The sequence below is a fragment of the Taudactylus pleione genome, unplaced genomic scaffold (assembly GCF_031769625.1).
Source record: "Taudactylus pleione unplaced genomic scaffold, aTauple2 ptg000393l, whole genome shotgun sequence".
Classification (NCBI taxonomy): domain Eukaryota; kingdom Metazoa; phylum Chordata; class Amphibia; order Anura; family Myobatrachidae; genus Taudactylus; species Taudactylus pleione.
Window position 1 is genome coordinate 638590 of NW_028284794.1, and position 20154 is coordinate 658743.

Consider the following 20154-nt stretch of genomic DNA (forward strand, 5'->3'; position numbering starts at 1 on the left):
GCTCTTTGTGTGTAAAGTATGTGTGTGTGCACAGTACGTGTGTGTGTACAGTATGTGTGTGTGTACAGTATGTGTGTGGGACCATGTGTGTGTACAGTATGTGTGTGTACAGTATGTATGTGTGTTTGTACAGTATGTGTGTGTACAGTATGTATGTGTGTGTGTACAGTATGTGTGTGTACATTATGTATATGTGTGTACAGTGTGTATGTGTGTGTGTACAGTATGTGTGTGTACAGTATGTATGTGTGTGTACAGTATGTGTGTGTACAGTATGTATGTGTGTGTACAGTATGTGTGTGTGTGTACAGTATGTGTGTGGGACCATGTGTGTGTACAGTATGTGTGTGTACAGTATGTATGTGTGTGTGTACAGTATGTGTGTACAGTGTGTATGTGTGTGTACAGTATGTGTGTGTACATTATGTATATGTGTGTACAGTGTGTATGTGTGTGTACAGTATGTGTGTGTACATTATGTATATGTGTGTACAGTATGTGTGTGTACAGTATATATATGTGTATGTGCACAGTATGTGTGTGGGACCATGTGTGTGTACATTATGTGTGTGTACAGTATGTGTGTGTACATTATGTATATGTGTGTACAGTATGTATGTGTGTGTGTACAGTATGTGTGTGTACAGTATGTATGTGTGTGTACAGTATGTGTGTGTGTACAGTATGTGTGTGGGACCATGTGTGTGTACAGTATGTGTGTGTACAGTATGTATGTGTGTTTGTACAGTATGTGTGTACAGTGTGTATGTGTGTGTACAGTATGTGTGTGTACATTATGTATATGTGTGTACAGTGTGTATGTGTGTGTACAGTATGTGTGTGTACATTATGTATATGTGTGTACAGTATGTGTGTGGGACCATGTGTGTGTACAGTATGTGTGTGTACAGTATGTATGTGTGTTTGTACAGTATGTGTGTACAGTGTGTATGTGTGTGTACAGTATGTGTGTGTACATTATGTATATGTGTGTACAGTGTGTATGTGTGTGTACAGTATGTGTGTGTACATTATGTATATGTGTGTACAGTATGTGTGTGTACAGTATATATATATGTGTATGTGTACAGTATGTGTGTGGGACCATGTGTGTGTACATTATGTGTGTGTACAGTATGTGTGTGTGCATACACAATCTGTGTGTACAGTATGTATATGTGTGTGTACAGTATGTATATGTGTGTACAGTATGTATATGTGTGTACAGTATGTGTGTGTACAGTATGTATATGTGTGTGTACAGTATGTGTGTGTGTACAGTATGTGTGTGGGACCATGTGTGTATAGAATTTGTGTGTGTGTACAGTATGTGTGTGTAACAACAAACCCACAATGCACTATATACAATACAGAAAATTGAAATACAGATGAATAAGCAGATCCTCCAGATAGATCCCGGACAGTAATGGATCTACTAATTAAACTTAAATATAAAACAGAACAGGAAGGTGACCATTAGGCCTGATTCAGGTCTGGACGGTATTTTGTGTATTAATGCAGTTTTCTGATTATTGAAAACTGCGCATGCACAGGATCCATTCTGCATATATGTATATATATAACAGGTCCTGTGATGTCACTCACAGAGCCCCCAAGCTGTAACATGAATGACAGGAAAAGAATACCCAGGCGCTTAAAGGAGTTGGTATGTCCCTATAATCACAAAGTGACTGAATGAGGTAGTCAGCCTCATAAAAGGAAAAACTATAAGTATAAAAGCAGTCGCAGAGATTACAAGGATATAAAGCTCAAGCCAATCACCAAATAATGAATACATGTCATTTATTTATTATGAAAGACAATAAAATCACACATGTGATATTGCATAAACCACAGTAAATTGTGAATTAAAAAATCATAGGCCAGTAAATATCTGTGCATACAGCAAGATTAAAAAACTGTAATACTGATCTCAGATATAGATACAATTAATAAATCTTTCCTTATAGAAATGAGCATATAATGCTAAGAACTCCTGATGTGGGCTCCTGAATAGAAGAAGTTTAACAGTAAGAAAATCCCAATAATGTTACCTGCGGGCTCCAGTCTTTGGTAGCATGAATTTGAAGAGGGTATTGGCACCTATTACCTGGCTGGTACTGCACTCAACCTGTCCAGTGGGGAGCGACTTAGATGAAGAGGACTAATTGCTTGAGTGATGCACTGTAATATGGGGACACTTACCTCCGTGCCATCCGGTCTGGTCCAGCAGTGTAAATGGATGGTCAGGTATGCAGAGGATACCCCAAGGCGTACTGAACACTTCTGTCCTGCAATAGAACCGCCGTCAGGTGTACAACAAGGTCCGTCTTACTAGCTCCCACGAGACTGGAATTGATGTGTGAGCGGGAGCGTAACGGCCGTCACCTGATAAAGTTGTTCAGCGGGTGCAGTGTGGGAGCCGTCGCTGGGTTCAAATGAGCCAGTGAAGCAGGTGGATGATCGGAGTGAGCCGTGCCAAATGTCCTGAGATTGCAGACAGTAACCGACGCATTTCAACGTCACATGGGCGTCTTTGTCAAGGCGGATACATTGTGATCAATTTCCAGTGTTTAAATAGTATACCTAATTGGCCTGATTTAATACAGCTTTATTCACTTAAACAATTAGGCAATTGGCTTGAGCACTTTTCTTTACTTTAGAATATATATATATATATATATATATATATATAAATCGATGAGAGATGTCAGAGGGATATAATATATATCCATTATCCTAAAAGGAATCTGAATATCATTTCAGAAAGATTGTTGTCACATTGTTAATCCTAGAAAACACACTTTTTCTTGCCACTATTAAACTCATAAATATCTGTTAAATAGACTTAGAGAAAAAATATACATTTGCATATATCTAGACACATACATCAGCACAATCGACTGTTAGGTTCCATAATGTAACCTTTCCTATTTTAATTAAATGGTAAGAAAAAGTGAAGAAAGTAGATATGTGCGCGGGAAATCATGCAGCAGATCAGTGAATGACTGTAGGTATCCCAAAGCCTATATACATCAAAGTGAAAAAGTAGGTAGAAATCACATGACCTGCGCTGGATTGTCAATCAACCTAGGTATGATTCTCAGGTGGTTTCTCGTTACTGGATATAACCTGTATGTAGTATATATCTCTATGAGGTGACCTCTCAGAGATCATGGCCTAACCCAGAAAAGATCAAAAAAGTGCATATAGTGAAGCACGTTTTAATAGACATAAATAATACATATAACATAACAATAAAAAAAGATTTTATCCCTCCACAAGAGGTAATCTGTATCATGAATGCAGGAATATGCAGCATATATTCCCATATAAGGATTTGAATTCAACAGTTGAGTGGGATGAAAATTACATTATGGTGACAGCAGATGTTAAGTCACTCTACACTATAATTGATCACCAAAAAGGCATTAAAGCCACTACAGAATGTCTTAGAGAGAGTGATTTGGATAGCAGCCTACAAGAATTTTTGATAGAAGGGATCCAGTTAATTTTAACCAACAATTATTTTGTTTTTAATGACGTCTTCTATCTTCAGAAGGTGGGCACTGCGATGGGCACCAGGTTCGCTCCTAGTTACGCTAATTTATTTATGGGTCAGTGGGAAAAAGAATATATTTGGAACCACAACCCTTTTGGAGCGAGCCTGGTGTCCTGGTTACGATACATAGATGACGTCTTTTTTATATGGAGAGGTGGAAACACTCTTTTAAAGGACTTTTATGATTATCTTAAAGATAATGTTTTATATATCGAATTCACTTTTTTAGAGAGTACTAGCACTATTAATTTTTTAGACAACACTATTTTTATAGAGGATAATAAAATGCATACTATGAACTATTCTAAACCTACAGATTCCAGCTCCTATATTGGAATAGATAGTTGCCATCATTTTAATTGGCCACGTTCCATTCCGGGTGGACAACTCAGAAGGCTAAAGAGAAACTGTAGTCGCCCTGAGGTTTTTAAAACACAAGGAGAAGAAATTAAACAAAAATTTGTAGCATCCGGATATAATACCACGGTAATTGAACAAACTATTAAAGATGTGGGACAAATAGAGAGAAATGACCTTCTGAAAAAGAAAATGGGGAAAACAGAGATCAAGTCCCCAGCCCTGGAATGGGCATTTATCACTTCGTATAGTAGCCAATACAAAATATTGGAAAAATCATTGAGGAAACATTGGATAATATTACAAAAAGATCCAATACTTGGCCCTCTATTACCAAAAGTACCCAAATGCATATATAGGAGAGTACCCAATATAGGCTCCCGCATAGTTAAAAGTACATTACATAAAGACGGAAACATAGGAAAAGTCTTATCTAAAGGTTTTTTTGAAAGGATATGGTAGTAACAAAATCATAGAAGCAAGCATTAATGGGAAGAGATACCCCATAAGAGATTTTATTACGTGTAACACTAAAAGCGTTATTTACGCAATAGAATGCAAATGCAACCTGTTTTACCTCGGCAGAACTTCCAGACCTCTGAAGGTCCGGATTGGGGAGCATTTGCAAAACATCTGAAAAGGATTGGAAACTCATGCTCTCTCATGCCATTTTAAAAAATGTCATAATAGTAATACAGATGATATTGTATGTTTTATGGGTTTGCAAAACACAAAAGGCCATTGGAGAAGAAAGGATTTGGCCACACAGCTAGCAAAAGCTGAAATGAGAACGATTTTTGAATTAGGAACCTTATATCCAGGAGGTATAAACCTGGATTTTGAGGTTAAATGGTTCCTCTGACCTTATGTATTACTTCATATCCTTTGCACATTCACACTTTTAATACCACTGCAATTGGGCACTGCAGGCTCACCTTTATCCTTACTATCGCACTTTATATGTCACATGTTTTTAATTGTGTATTTAATGTATAGAATGTTATTTATTATTATTTTGAGTATTAATTGATTGTATCTCCTTCATATTTATTGAGGATTGTGTCGCCAAGGATTGACATACTAAGTGGGCGTCTGTGCCACTGGTGAGATGCGAATATGATCGTGAACAATTGTACCTATATGTAACCATGACTACGATATACAACACCACCGGACATGACGCTTTGCAACAATAGCCAGTCCTCCTTGTATTCAAAAGAACTCAATCTGTGTATTGGGGATGCCGGAAACAACGTAACAGTTAGAGGAAACACGTGTCCACTGCCGTAAAGGATCATGGACATTGTAGTTGGTCTATACTTAGGGATCAGCTGCGGCGGCACGGTGATTGGATAGTGTCGGTAGTTAAAGACAGCGCAGCACAGATTGGAATTCACCTTGAAATAGATCCCAGCATATGGGATCGAAACGTGTTGGTGTTCTACTGGTTACCCTTCATGGACGTTTGCTCTGCGGAGTTGAACTGGAGGATGCAGTGAGCAGTGCCCAGCTGAAAACCACTTCCACTGAGATTTCACTACACACTCATATTCATTGGACTATATGGTAATTGCACAACATTGTCCATGTGGGATATCTTATATGGGAATATATGCTGCATATTCCTGCATTCATGATACAGATTACCTCTTGTGGAGGGATAAAATCTTTTTTTATTGTTATGTTATATGTATTATTTATGTCTATTAAAACGTGCTTCACTATATGCCCTTTTTTTGATCTTTTCTGGGTTATGCCATGATCTCTGAGAGGTCACCCTCATAGAGATATATGAGATAAGATCGATCGTGTGTGATGGTTAGAACCACGAATTAACACATTGAGTATATATCAGGTCTAGAGTTGCTATTTAGTTGTTAGCGATTTGCTATTTAATTCCCTTAATACAGAGCTCATCTGCTATATGGATACCTTAGTAGTACATCACAATTTTGATACGTCTACATCAGGGGTCTTCAAACTTGGCCCTCCAGATGCTGTGGAACTACACATCCCAGCATGCACTGCATATAGTTTTAGCATGCTGTTATATCAAAAAGGTGGCAGTGCATGCTGGGATGTATAGTTCCACAGCAGCTGGAGGGCCAAGTTTGAAGGCCCCTGGTCTACATGATACCACTTTTTAAACTAAATTTGCATTAACAATATGCCTGCTTTATCGTTAAATGCATGCCAGATGCACACTAGCTTAAACCGAATTATGACTAACAACCTCCCTATCAATTAATTAATCAGAGCATGTATGGTTATGCTACCTTGAATTGGTAATAACATCACCACTGGCTTCTCATTATATATGCGATTATGCGCATTAAATACAGCTTAATAATGATTGACATGCTTTCTACCTAATTGTTGGACATTAACAATGATTGACAAGCTTTTCACTTAATTGATGGACACTGTCAATTGACAATTACCCACATCGATCAAGCAATAAACAATTAAAAAGAGGTGGGACTTTTTTGACTATTTATAACCCCAGGATTTAGACCCATCCTCATGCCACATTGCTTTGAAGAAGACCCTAAGAGGGTCGAAACGCGTTGCAGTACCTGTTACATCAAGCGCTATCACTTTTGAGACACACCAGGACTTCAGCTCACACTCGCAGCAGAGGCATCACGATTAGCCACATACGCACACGTGACCCGGAAGCCGTCCACCAGTGCAACAGAGGACTTCAATCAACTAAGCCGGCAGGGGTAGAGCGGGATCCCGGTTGAGCCCCAGGAGGTAAGTCTCACACCGGAGGGGGTCACGGCGCCTGGTTCCCCATCGAGCCGCCGCTGTCAGATCTCCTCCCCAGGCTCACGCAGCCCACCCCGTCATTGCTGGCGGCGCGCATCCATTCAATCGGACCTGTGCCACCATGGAGTTCGGAGACGGGCAGCACAGCCCTGAGACTTGCTGTCCTGCTTCCACCACACTCCCGTACTCCTACCCCAGGAAGATCAACACCCCAGGCACGATATATCATCCATTAGCGGGACGCCGCTAACTTCAAACAATAACATCTGCAGCACATCACGGTTTTTGTGGATCATACTTTTTTCATACCATCATAATTACAGCTGCTCGTCTACAAGTACACTTACATGTATTTAATATCCCGCAAATCATCAGTTACAAGAGGTTCCCTACAAAAGAGCAACCTGATCAGTTGCTTTAGTTTCACCTTGTTCTTTTATTGCTTAAATAGACCACTGACCCATTTATCTCTGCTGCCTAAGTGACATTAGACTTTCACTCCTTGTTTTTGATGTGGAGAGCCTGCTCCCATCACTTTGTGATGCACATTCAGTCTTATCATCAGTAATTATCATTATATATATGATTCTTTATATTCATGCCAGTTTTGTCTGTATTTTTTGTTTATGCAAGCTTCTCATAGTAGGTACTTGAACTTATTTTTGGTTGTATGTACATATCGTTTTTGAGTTCTTTAGTAAACCTATGTTTCATATTATAACAGCCTCATCCATCTATAATTTCACACTGCATTGTAGTACTATACATTGCTTCGCATTACACTACATTTAGAGGTTTACAGAGCGTGTTTTTACCTTTTTACTCCGTATCTATATAGGAAGTCAGATACTCCTTCCCAATAAACGCAGCTCCCCCGTACAATAGGCTACAGTTCAGTGCACAATTGTACTTTTACCTCCCTCATAGAGATATATACTACATACAGGTCATATCCAGTAACGAGAAACCACCTGAGAATCATACCTAGGGTGATTGACAATCCAGCGCAGGTCATGTGATTTCTACCTACTTTTTCCTATTTTACTTTCTTGTTATTTTTTCTATATTCTTTATTCATTATTTATCACCATATATTTTTAAGAGGAAGAGATATGTATATGCATATAATCTCTCAAACCCTTATCCAGAGAGGGATATATATACTAATGTCTATGTATGTGTACAGACCATGCACCTGAATCACATGTATAAAGCAAAAAATCTATTTATTAACACACACATATAAATAATATAGGTGAGTGACTAACCCCAGTCTCTTAGTTTGATACATGAGAAGTCACAGTTCCGAGAGAGAGAGAGAGAGAGAGAGAGAGAGAAAGGGTCCGGCACTCTCACTTTTGTGTGTATCAATTGCTGGGGTGTTTTCCAGGGTAGCTTTGATAGTTACCCACTAATATCTTTACACTTTCATCATGTGATGAAAGGAAGACACTCTCCAGACTTGGCTTGAAGTTTGCAATATTAATCAGTTTAATAGGACATACCAAATTAATTTACCAATGTTTCAGTTCATTAAAAACCTTTGTCACGGCATCTCAGTATTTCTTAAACATCAGCAAGTTTTAACTGTTGGTCCCATGGGTCAGGTGTGGTATGTCTTTCTCTGAGAAACTTCAAGCCAAGTCTGGAGAGTGTCTTCCTTTCATCACATGATGATAGTGTAAAGATATATATGTTTGTTCCAAAATGGTCTGAAAGTCTATGTTTATCGAACCTCTTTTTGATATTTTCCGGAATGTTCTGCAGTAACTATCTATGTTTCTATGGAGAACTACCAACCAATAAGCTTCTAGCTGTCATGTATCTAGCACAGTCTGAAAATGACAGTTAAGGTTGCTCTGGGCGACTCCTCCACTTCCTCTCTCTCTCCATAGCTTGATACATTTCCCCCTACAGTACAGGAAAAATGTGCATGTATTCTGCTTTATTCCTCTATGACTGTACCTACAAATAAAGTAGGATATTGCATTTAAAACATAAAGTGATCACTAACCTTGTATAGAGAATAACAGCAGAAGGAGTTTGGTCACTTCCATGCCTGGGCAAATGAGCTACTGACTGAATCATTTCCCACAGCTTAAAGAAATGAACCCACCCTATTTCCTGCCCACTTCTGCTTTTCACAGTTGCAATTGTGCCTACTGTATCATAATGTTCAATGTAAATAGATACAAACAGCTAGATGCTGATAATTTGTGAGTTTGTGGGGCTAACCGCACGTTCCAGCACCTTTATACAAACATGAGGGCGCAATATATATATATATATATATATATATAAGATAGGTGAGCTCCATCTGTGTGTTAGTGGCCACATGTATTGTTATGCGATGGAGTTGGATGCACAGTGGTGTGTGAATGGAGGTTAGTCCACACAGCAGATGACTTAATTAAGTTGAAAATACCAGGGAGAGAGGAATTGGGGAGATTAGATGAGCACAGGATAATGAAGTATTATCAATATGTATATATGGCATAATAAGAGAAATCCACAATCATCAAGGTCCAACGCCCTATGGTCAGTAGGGATATAGGGACATAAGAAAGTGGAGGTGCTCCCCGGAGAGTATGGATCATTAGGAAAAGAACAAGAGGAAAGAAAAAACTCTCTAGTTGGGGTCACTCTTAAATATCAGTCAACAACTAGTTAATATGTAACATTTAATAGATATGCATTAAAATGGCTGCCATATTGCAGTACAAATCCTTAATTACAATATTAATAGGACGTACAAAAACAAGACAAAGGTCATTGGACTGACCTATAAGTGGGTTAATTCAGAGAATTTACCATAAGATTACACCAGTAATTTCCTTTTTCTCTGACATCACCCCGCTGATTAATATTTCACCTTGCTTTCTATATGTCAACGTTGTTTTTCATGTTTCATGTTTCGTTTTGTCTTGATTTTGTACGTCCTTTTAATATTGTAATTAAGGATTTGTACTGCAATATGGCAGCCATTTTAATGCATATCTATTAAATGTTACATATTAACTAGTTATTGACTGATATTTAAGAGTGACCCCAACTAGAAAGTTTTTTCTTTCCTCTTGTTCTTGACTTAATTAAGTTGTAGGTTTATTAACCAGGTAGAAGCAGATAGCGTAAGACACAGATACAGGCTGTAGGTCTTTAGCAAATCTATAATGGGTGTAAGGTGTGCAGGTGGACAGGGGTATGTAGTCATACTGTAAATATTATGAATATATTTAGTTCAAAATGTCGAAATCTGCAATATATTAATATTATACATTTAACATTAGATATATAACAGTGTTAGGGTTATGGTTAGGGCTATGCTGTGGCTTTGGTTATGCTGTGGTTTTGGTTATGCTGTGGTTAGGGTTAGGCTGTGGTTAGGGTTAGGATGTGGTTAGGGTTAGGGTTAGGCTGTGGTTAGGGTTAGGCTGTGGTTAGAGTCAAGCTGCTGTTAGGGTTAGATTGTGGTTAGGGTTATGCTGTGGTTAGGGTTAGGATGTGGTTAGGCTTATGCTGTGGTTATGCTTAGGCTGTGGTTAAAGTTATGCTGTGGTTAGGGTTAGGCTGCTGTTAGGGTTAGGCTGTAGTTAGGGTTAGGCTGCTGTTAGGGTTAGGCTGTGGTTAGGGTTAGGCTGCTGTTAGGGTTAGGATGCTTTTGCTGTTAGGGTTAGGCTGTGGTTAGGCTATAGTTAGGATTAGGCTGCAGTTAGGGTTAGGCTGCTGTTAGGCTTAGGCTGTGGTTAGGGTTAGGCTGTGGTTAGGGTTAGGCTGCTGTTAGGGTTAGGCTGCTGTTTGGTTTAGGCTGTGGTTAGGGTTAGGCTGTGGTTAGGGTTAGGCTGTGGTTAGGGTTAGGCTGCTGTTAGGCTTAGGCTGTGGTTAGGGTTAGGCTGTGGTTAAAGTTATGCTGTGGTTAGGGTTAGGCTGCTGTTAGGGTTAGGCTGTGGTTAGGGTTAGGCTGCTGTTAGGGTTAGGCTGTGGTTAGGGTTAGGCTGCTGTTAGGGTTAGGCTGCTTTTGCTGTTAGGGTTAGGCTGTGGTTAGGCTATAGTTAGGATTAGGCTGTAGTTAGGGTTAGGCTGCTGTTAGGCTTAGGCTGTGGTTAGGGTTAGGCTGTGGTTAGGGTTAGGCTGCTGTTAGGGTTAGGCTGCTGTTTGGTTTAGGCCGTAGTTATGGTTAGGCTGCAGTTAAGTTTATGGTTAGACTGTATTGATGACATTCATACTGCCAACATGGATAAAGTCAACATGTTGATCTACTGACTTTGAAACCCTGTTGGGGTACACATGTAGACATGGTGAATGTTGGTTTCATATACCTCCCCCATGGACAAGGACCCTAAACATCATCTGGTCATGAAAATCTGCTTTTCTCTAATGTCTACAGAATGCAGAAAACAAACACACTAAGACAATTATTTATTATTATGATGTATTAACGATAACCAATATTATATTATATTAACAATAACTAATGGAAACATAATGCACCCAGAATTGCCCATAGTTTAGCTCTATGTATATTACCGTATTTGTTACATTCTGGTGTCACTGTATAAAATTCATTAGTTCAAAAGTGTTAGCAAACACAGTTCTGTATAAGCAATATATTTGATGTTACTGTGCACACACAGTGTATGAGATACTCATAGCCCAAATACCACAAGCATGAGCCGGAGCAGTAAGAATCGGTGCAGCCGCCAGGAAAATCAGAGCAGGGCTCAGCTAGGATCCACAAGCCATAGTGCAAGTGAGAGGGGATGGAAGGTGGTGCATCGGCGGCACGAGTGACCTATGGCGTAAGGGGCAGTATAAATGAGAGAGATGTTAGTCAGCACCAGTCACTCTCTGAGAAGATCCCAGAAAGGAGAAGTACATACCCATGGCTGCCACACGGACATCTTCTGCTATGTTGCCGTGTACTGTCTGAGGGGAGAAGAGTTGTCTCACAGCCCATTACCTGTATCTGTATGAGCTGCTGCAGTACCTCACACCCACAGGAGGGGGAAGCAATCTCAGAGGAGCTGGCCAAGGTCCTGATGCTGGAAGAGCCCAAGGGGTCTATTCATTATGTTATATATTATATATATATATTATATTTAGGATTAAAACTTCTAAATATAAAATGAATTATTAAATATGATTTAGTTGTTTTGTAAAGGGCTAAGTTAGGTCAAAGTAAGGACTGTATTTTATAATGTTCCAGTCAGTATTAAGAGAGGAGGGGGCTTGTGTACACTCCCTGTCCGGGCCCCCCTCTCTCCCCGGCTGCCGTCAGTACACTAGTCTATTCCCAGAGTCTACTGCACATGTACAGCTCACAGCAGCCATTTTCCCAGTGATCTCCGACTGCACATGCACAAAACGCCGGGAAAATGGAGGTGGCAGCCATTTTCCAGGCGTTTAGTGTAGGTAAGTTTAACTAAAGAAGTATGAGTGAAAAACATGCGGGCCCCCCTGGACCCAGAGGCCCGTGTGCACCACACACCCTGCACCCTCATATAAATACGCTCCTGGTTCCAGTGACTCCTAATATAATAAGAGGAACTGTTTATAACAGGTGGTTCATTACTACATGTACATAAATGCAATAGATATTGTGTTCCTTCATAAATGGTATAAGTGATGTTTAATAGTAGAGTTTTGATTCAATTTTGCAACCATTAAAGTAGCTAATGTATCTTTATTGAGCAAAGTGAATTTACTCCATTTGCTGTACAGATCAGTAAAAGCTAAAAAGCAAGTAACTTTGCACCTTGGTAAAACCGTGCTGCACTGCAGGGGGCAAATGTATGTTTTTATGTCGGCATGCAGGGTAAATACTGGCTGTTTTGTATATAGCCCACAAATGTTGGGCAGTTTTATTCTTACACTGCAATTTAGATCTGAGTTTGTACATGCCCTTCCCAAATCTAATGCTGGGTACACACTGGCCGATACACTGGACGATCAATTGATTTACCAATATATCTGCTGCCCGTTGGCCAGTGTGTACAGACGATATGATCACATTGGCTGTGCTGCACAGCCGATGGACAGATACGTCTGCAGACATACAGTATCTGTCCATCAGCAAGTGTGTACAGGCAGTCTGCAGACATACAGTATCTGTCCATCGGCAAGTGTGTACAGGCAGTCTGCAGACATACTGTATCTGTCCATCGGCAAGTGTGTACAGGCAGTCTGCAGACATACAGTATCTGTCCATCGGCAAGTGTGTACAGGCAGTCTGCAGACATACTGTATCTGTCCATCGGCAAGTGTGTACAGGCAGTCTGCAGACATACTGTATCTGTCCATCGGCAAGTGTGTACAGGCAGTCTGCAGACATACTGTATCTGTCCATTGGCAAGTGTGTACACTGTACAGGCAGTCTGCAGACATACTGTATCTGTCCATTGGCAAGTGTGTACAGGCAGTCTGCAGACATACTGTATCTGTCCATCGGCAAGTGTGTACAGGCAGTCTGCAGACCGCCCGCACACACACAGTGGCAGCTAGGATTTGCACAAGCAATAACAGGGACATGGAGTTTAATGTACTGATGGTTTTCACTAGGATCCCCCGCAAGGAGATATGGACCTAGTTGTGCACAGAGGCTCTGCTATTTTGGTTTCATCCCCTTGGATAGTATATACCAGTGAGGCTTGCACCCTCTGCACCCCTAGTGACACCAGTGGTTGTGCACAGAACACAGGTTTCGAGCATGATAGTAGTGTGGTTAGCTAGCCAAGTCAGGTAATGGAGTGGGATTATCCTTGCATAGACTCTAGGGGCCTTTGAGCTGGGGCAGGCTGGGCTGGTGCCATCTACATGTGGTGTTCAGCTGCTCACTCCATGCATAGGGGAGCCAACTGCGGGGCAGACAGACAGAGATGATCCCCAGCCACTCTGATTGGCTGGGGATATGACACTAATTGATTGGCTGGGGATATGAGACTAATAACATCTTGGAAGTAGCAGAGGGGAGTGGAGAACCAAGTGCGGAACATCTACCTTCTGACCTGGGAGGTAGAAGCTGGGTGCAGGCACGGCATCCCCGACCCCTTAATGTCCAGTACATTATTATCCCTGTACTAGTTGGGGGAAGGTGTCCAGCTGAGTTGGTGCCTTATCCTGCACATGCTGCTGTCAGACATTATAGTGTCATGCTGACATTACTGCTCTCGCACAAAGTTCCTCATTCCCAACAATTACTTCATCCACCAGTTTCCTTTCACTTGTCTATAAATAAACTTCAGGGAAACAAATTTATTTAAGTACAATAGATCCATAGTTTCACACTTTTGGGCCTGATTTAGAGATGGACGGAATTGCACAGCGGCACTCAAGCGGCACACAAGCGGCTGTGCAATTCTGTCCATTTAAAATACTGTGGCCCCCATGCTTTCGGCGGGAGAGGAGGAAGGAGAGGAGTCCCCTGTTACCAGTGGTGACGAGGACTTTGTGGCACAGATGAGCCTGGAGGAGGCTGTTGTAGAAGCCAGGAGGCTCAATACGAAAATTGGTTACACAAAAAAGAAAAGAAATAAGGCACATACCTGGGAGAAACCGCGGCTGCGGGGGCTGATCGTGGAGCTCACTGATACCCTGGACAGGGTGAAGGAGTGAGTGAAGTCCCTGAGGCAGGAGAGGCAGAGGATAACTGCTTCAAGCGGATTACCAGCAAACCTGACAGCGGGAGAGCTAAGTGCAGCATCCCAGGAGGAGAACCCCTTGATGGCTGAGATTAATCGGCTAGAGGAGGACGCGGACGTACCTGTAACTGCCGAGTCTGGAGATGGTGACGTGATGGGGACCCCGAGTGTGTGCACTGTTGCAGCTGGAGATCCAGTCAATGTGGAAGTCGGGACGGAGATCCTGGGGAGCAGCAGCAGCAATGGTCTAAACGTACCTGTTCCCGGTGATGATACAGCGGCAATGAGAGAGCCTGAGGCTGGGGGAGTATCTGGCGTCCAAGGTCCTGATGGCAGCAGTGGCAGCGGAGGTTTCCAGTGAAGTTGGAGGTCTGGATCGGCTGATCGAGAAGGGCGTCGCGGCAGAACGGCAGGTAGGTGGAGGAGTGGGGGACCCCCGTGGCACGGTGGAGAGGTCCGCTTGGATTGTGGAGGGTGTCTCCACCGTGCTAGGGGATGTTTTCCAGGGTCCGGATTCCTCTGCTGTGATTCCGATAGGTAGGCAAGGGCCCCCGGTGCGGACCGGGGGAGAGGGGACGAGAAGGGCGCAGGCAGATGTGGAGACTGGTTTCCCTATTGGGCCAACGGGTCCTGTGGTTTCCTCAGGGTCCGTGGTGGCTACGGGGACAGATAAAGATACATTGAAGGTGGCAAGTAAAATAAAATCTGGTATTCTGGCACAAGGAATGCCATGTATGGAAAAGGAGCTATTACAGCCTAAAGAAAGAGCTTTGTTGAATATAATGTATGGGGAGTTGGAGACCCCAGCCAGGGTTAAAGCTGCTTTAGAACTTATCAGTAAAAACCAAGGACGGAAGGAGATGAACAGTAGTAACGTTAATAAAGGAGCATCTGTATCTGGAATAAATAAGACTGATGCGGGTCTGCATGCTGGGAATGATGAATCCCTGGAAGGACAAAATGTGACTAAAAAATCTTATGCTGGTGTATTATCAGGGGAGAAGAGTGAGGGGAGGAAATTTTTTTCTAGAACCGAGAGTGGGAAAGGAATTACAAGAAGGAATGTAATCCAATTTAAATGGGAAGGGGAGGGGGAGGTGCCGGGAAAGGAGGGATTTTTGAATATGATGTTTACCCTGAATATCTCTGCTGTAGATCTGTTTGCATGTATTCACCCCCCTAGGTCAAACTAACTATGGCATGCAAAAGTTTTGGAGTATGTGGTTAACTGAAAAAACAGAGAAGCCGTATTGTGACTATGTTGCAACATTAGTATCCAGGCAGGATGTTGTAAAATTAACTATATTAGTCCGGAACGAGTCGATTCCGGAAAATGACATAAAATACTGGTTATCCAGGCACTGCGAGGTTCTGTCAGTGCTAACGAAAACAGTTTATACAAAGGGGGTGTGGGGGGTGCGTATACGGTTCAGGTGAGAATTTTAAGCACTGCATTTGGGGCAAATCATCTACCATCTGCCACTTATATAGGAAGGGACAGAATCCAGGTATTCTATCAAGGTCAACCTAAAACGTGCTTTAAATGCGGGAATACACGTCATTTGAGTGGAGACTGCGGAGTAACCAAATGTACGCTATGCGGGAAAATAGGGCACACTTCAAGGATGTGTAACAGTGTCAGATGCAACCTGTGCGGGCAGGAGGGACATCCATACAGCAGGTGCCCAGAGGCAGACATATGTGAAGAGGAAGGGTCAGAACAGGAGGTGGAGGTGGAGGGTAGGAAGTTGAGAGGGTCGGTGGAGGTGCAAGAAAGGAGGGTGACAAGGTGGAGAGTACCAGAGCAGAGGAAAGAAGATGAAGAGGTGGAGGATGGGTTTCAGGAGGTTAAGAGGAAAAATAAGAAGAAAAGGAAGGTGGAAGAGGGTTTAATTTTGGCAAATAGATTTGACGTGTTCTCAACAGACGAAGAGGAGGAGGGGGAAATAGTAAGACAGAAGGGGGAGCTGGTTTTTTCTCCTAAAATAGCTAGAAGGAGGGGAAAGAAAAGTGGCTTGAAAGAGAGTGTGGGAGAGGGATCAGGGACTGGGAAGAGGAGGAAGGAGGGGGAGAAGGAGGAAAGAAGACAAGGGAAGAAAGGGAGGGCGGAAGAGGACCCACAAGATTTGGAATGGGATGAAATGGGAACAGAGTTGCAGGGTGATGTAGGGAGAAGGGAAAGCCAAGTGGCAGAATGGGAGGAGAAGGAGAAAGTTCCTCAAGAAAGGAACAAGGAATGAATTGATGTAGACCCTGTGGAGGAAGTTCCTCAGGGGTCTGTGGATCCTAAGCCTCCGGATCCAGGAGGGCTGGGAGTGGTGATGCGTTTTGGGGATGGGGATGGTGACGGTGATGGTGTGAGAGTGGAGGATGTGGGGGAGGGGGGCCCCCTAGGGAAAAGTAAGGAAAAGGTAAGGTCGGTTCTGCTTTCTATAATCTAGAAATATGGATCCCCAGCCCATACAATGTGCCACGATTAATGTGGCTTCCATTATTTCCGATCGTGCTCGCTTTATGGCCTTTGATTTTTTCAGCACAATTGAGGTTGATTTTTAGTTTTTGCAGGAGACAAGGATAAGTAAGTTGGATGCCCTCCATAGGATTAAGAGGGAGTGGAGGAGGGGTCCATCTTACTGGTCTCTTGTGGCCGAGCTGTACGGTGGGGTGGCAGTGCTTTTTACTGGCATGGTAACCATACACAAGATTATAGAGTTACAGGTAGGCAGGTGTATCATTTTGGTTATCACTCTGAGGGGGCACGACCTTAGGTTGATTAACATCTATGGTCCCCAGAAGCCATTTGATAGGAAGTGCCTCTTTAGAGAGATAAAACAGTTCCTCTTCTCAGCTCAGCAAATTGTCTTTGGAGGTGATTTTAACACCGTGATTCGGCCTAAAGACAGGGGAGGCGCAAGGACAACGTTGAGCTATGATTCAAATTATTTAGTTAGGATGATTAGGGAGGCTGGTCTGGTCAATGTGCATATTCGCCATTTTCCAGATCTCACCGGGTACACATATTTCAGTGGTAGTCGTAGGTCAAGAATAGATAGGTTTTTTGTTAAGGAAACTCTGAAGACCTTGCCTCCTGAGGTAAGGTTGGTGGAGTTTTCGGATCACTGTTTTCTGAGTGTAACCTTGAATGCGGCACAATCCCTTCAGAAGGGCTGGGTGATGTGGCGTCTTAACTCAGACCTCCTAAAGGAGGAGGGAGTTAGACAATCCTTTAGAGATTTCTTTCAGGCACAGGAATCGCTGTTGGAGGCAGGATGGAGTAGATCGGAGTGGTTGGAGGAAGTCAAAAAGAGAACTCTGAGTTTCTTTAGGCGATCTGTAGCAAAAAAGAACTTGAGAAATAATAGTTCCTACTATTTTTTGAGAAGGAAATTGGACCTCTTAATCTCTGAAGAGGGAGATAGTGGGGAAATCTCCCAAGTAAAGGCTCTGATGAAAGATTTTCAGTATAACCGGTTGGCATCTTTGGTTCTGGAGAGGGATTATGGGAATTACCACTCACCAGATCCCTATCAGAACTGTAGGATGACGTCTGAGATGAGAGAGATCAGAGGTTTGCGTGATAACCAGGGTACCCTTCATGAAACAAAGGAGGGTATTTTTGGGTCATTGTGGACTATTACTCTGACCTTTTATCAGAGAAATTACTTATTAGAGAAAGGATGGAGGTCTTTCTTAGGGGAACACCTGGGCTTGTGAGGCCTGATGTCTCTTTCGACTGCTTGGAGAGTGATATAGGGGTGGAGGAGGTTAGGATAGCGATTGAAGGGTTATCCGTTAAAAAATCTCCGGGCCCGGATGGGTTAACGTCAGAGTTTTATAAAACCTTTTCAGATATTTTGGCCCCGCGCCTTGTGGAAGTGTTTAATGAGTATTTGGGTGAAGAATGTCTTCCCCCTTCCATGAGGTTGTCTGCACTTATATTGCTCTACAAGGATAAGGATCCCCTGTGTGTTGAGAACTTGCACCCCATAGCTCTTCTCAACACAGATAGGAAGATTTTGGCAAAAATAATTTTTAATAGGCTGACTGAATTTACAGAATGGCTGCTTTCAGCCTCTCAGCATTGTACGGTGAAAGGCCGTAGTACCTTTAGTGCTGTCCTTGGTGTCCGGGAGGTCATTGAGCGGTGCCGTGCCGAGAGGTGGGGAAAGTATTTGCTAACATTGGATCAATCCAAGGCTTTTGACAGAGTCAATCATGAATACCTATGGAGGGTACTGGAATGGTATGGATTTCCGGCGAGGGTGGTGAATTGGCTAAAAACAATATACAGATAGGCCGAAAGCTTCCCACTTGTGAATGGTTGGGTGGGTGCTGCTTTTATTGTAGGTTCTGGGGTTCGTCAGGGGTGTCCCTTGAGCCCTCTTCTGTATGTATTTGCTATCGACCCCTTTATAAGGAGGTTGGAGTATGGTGCAGTGGAGGGGGTGCAGCTGGGCCCTGGGCCTGCACTGAAAGTTGTAGCCTACTCAGATGATGTCACGGTGTTTCTGTCTGAAGAGGCAGAGGCACGGCGGGTGGAAGAACTCATCAGGATGTATTCTGAGGCATCATGCTCCAGGATAAACCAGGAGAAGTGTGAAGCTTTCTGGATGGGGGAGGAAGGGACAGAATTTGACCTTCCGGACAGCCTCCCTCGGGCCAGTCCACAGATAAAAATTCTAGGAATTTATTTCAACCACGGTGATTATGGCACCCTAAATTGGGAGAAGAAGCTGGAAATTGCATCCCGGAAAGTATCTGTTTGGAGAAGATGGAAATCTTCCTATAGGGAAAGGGTTGATTTATGCAAAACCTACCTGATTCCAGTGTTTCTGTATGTCAGTTATGTCTGTTTTTTGCCTCAGTCCATGTGGTCCAAGATGAATTCATTGTTTTTCCTGATGTTTTGGGGAAATGGGATGAATATTATCAAAAGAGGTATCACCTACAAATTGAGGGAAGAGGGAGGCCAGAGTATGGTCAACCCCGTAGTATTTTTTGTGACAACTTTTTGTAAGCTAAACATAGGGAGTCTGTTTTTAGAGACTCCCCCTCAATGGGTAGAAGGTCTCGGGGAATGGGCGTTTCCCTTTCTCAAAGAATGGATGGAGGGAGGTCGAATTAAGATACCCCAAGTTAGGCGAGGTTACCTCCCGATCTACGTGATCCTGTGTCTGAAAGTGATGAGATGGTGGGGTTTGGAAGTTGGTGATGTGAGAGGCTTGGCCAGGAGGGAGATGGGGCTAAGAATTCTGTAGACCTACTTCTATGTTCCGCTGGCCCTAAAGGACTGCCCGGGTGAGATGTGTTCGGAGGGATTAGCTCTGATTAATTCTCAGAGGATTCCTCTGAAATTTAGAGACATCGCCTGGCTCTCCTTCCATGGAAGGCTCTACGTTAGAGGTAACCATAAAGTAAGAAGTGCCGATGATCGTGGTTGTCTACATGAGGAGTGTCTAGGGGAGGAGGAGACGATGGATCACTTCTTCTGTAAGTGTCCCTATAACATAGAGGTTTATAAAGGAGTTTCAAGACGCTTGCGTATCTCTTGCCTTTCGGGGCTGAGTTACCCTGAATGGGCTTATGGGGCATTCAAGGGGTATGGTAGATTTGATTTGTGCACAATTTTTTTAGTTAGCTTAGTAGTACGGTATTACACATGGAACACACGATGTCAATTGGGTATTAGGGGTAAAGTCCTTCCCTGGATATCGGTTGTTGGGGAAATCTTGCATGAGGTGAAACGGTTGATGGACATGGACAAAGGAAGAATGGACGCCGTCAGTTGGTCACGGTTGTGGCGACATCTGAGGCCCCCTTGAGTGGGTA

The 20154-nt window shown here is 42.7% G+C and overlaps 1 protein-coding gene across 1 annotated transcript in view; it reads right to left on the bottom strand.

The window, feature by feature from the left end:
* Window positions 1-13725, bottom strand: part of LOC148506830 (uncharacterized) — a 68851-nt gene extending 55126 nt beyond the window's left edge. The window contains exons 1-2 of the mRNA XM_088446078.1: window positions 13693-13725; window positions 11569-11614 (exon numbers count right to left, since the gene is read on the bottom strand). Of these exons, the coding sequence (XP_088302204.1) occupies window positions 11569-11614; window positions 13693-13725 (79 nt within the window). The remainder of the gene's footprint in view (window positions 1-11568; window positions 11615-13692) is intronic.
* Between the last annotated feature and the right edge of the window lie 6429 nt (window positions 13726-20154).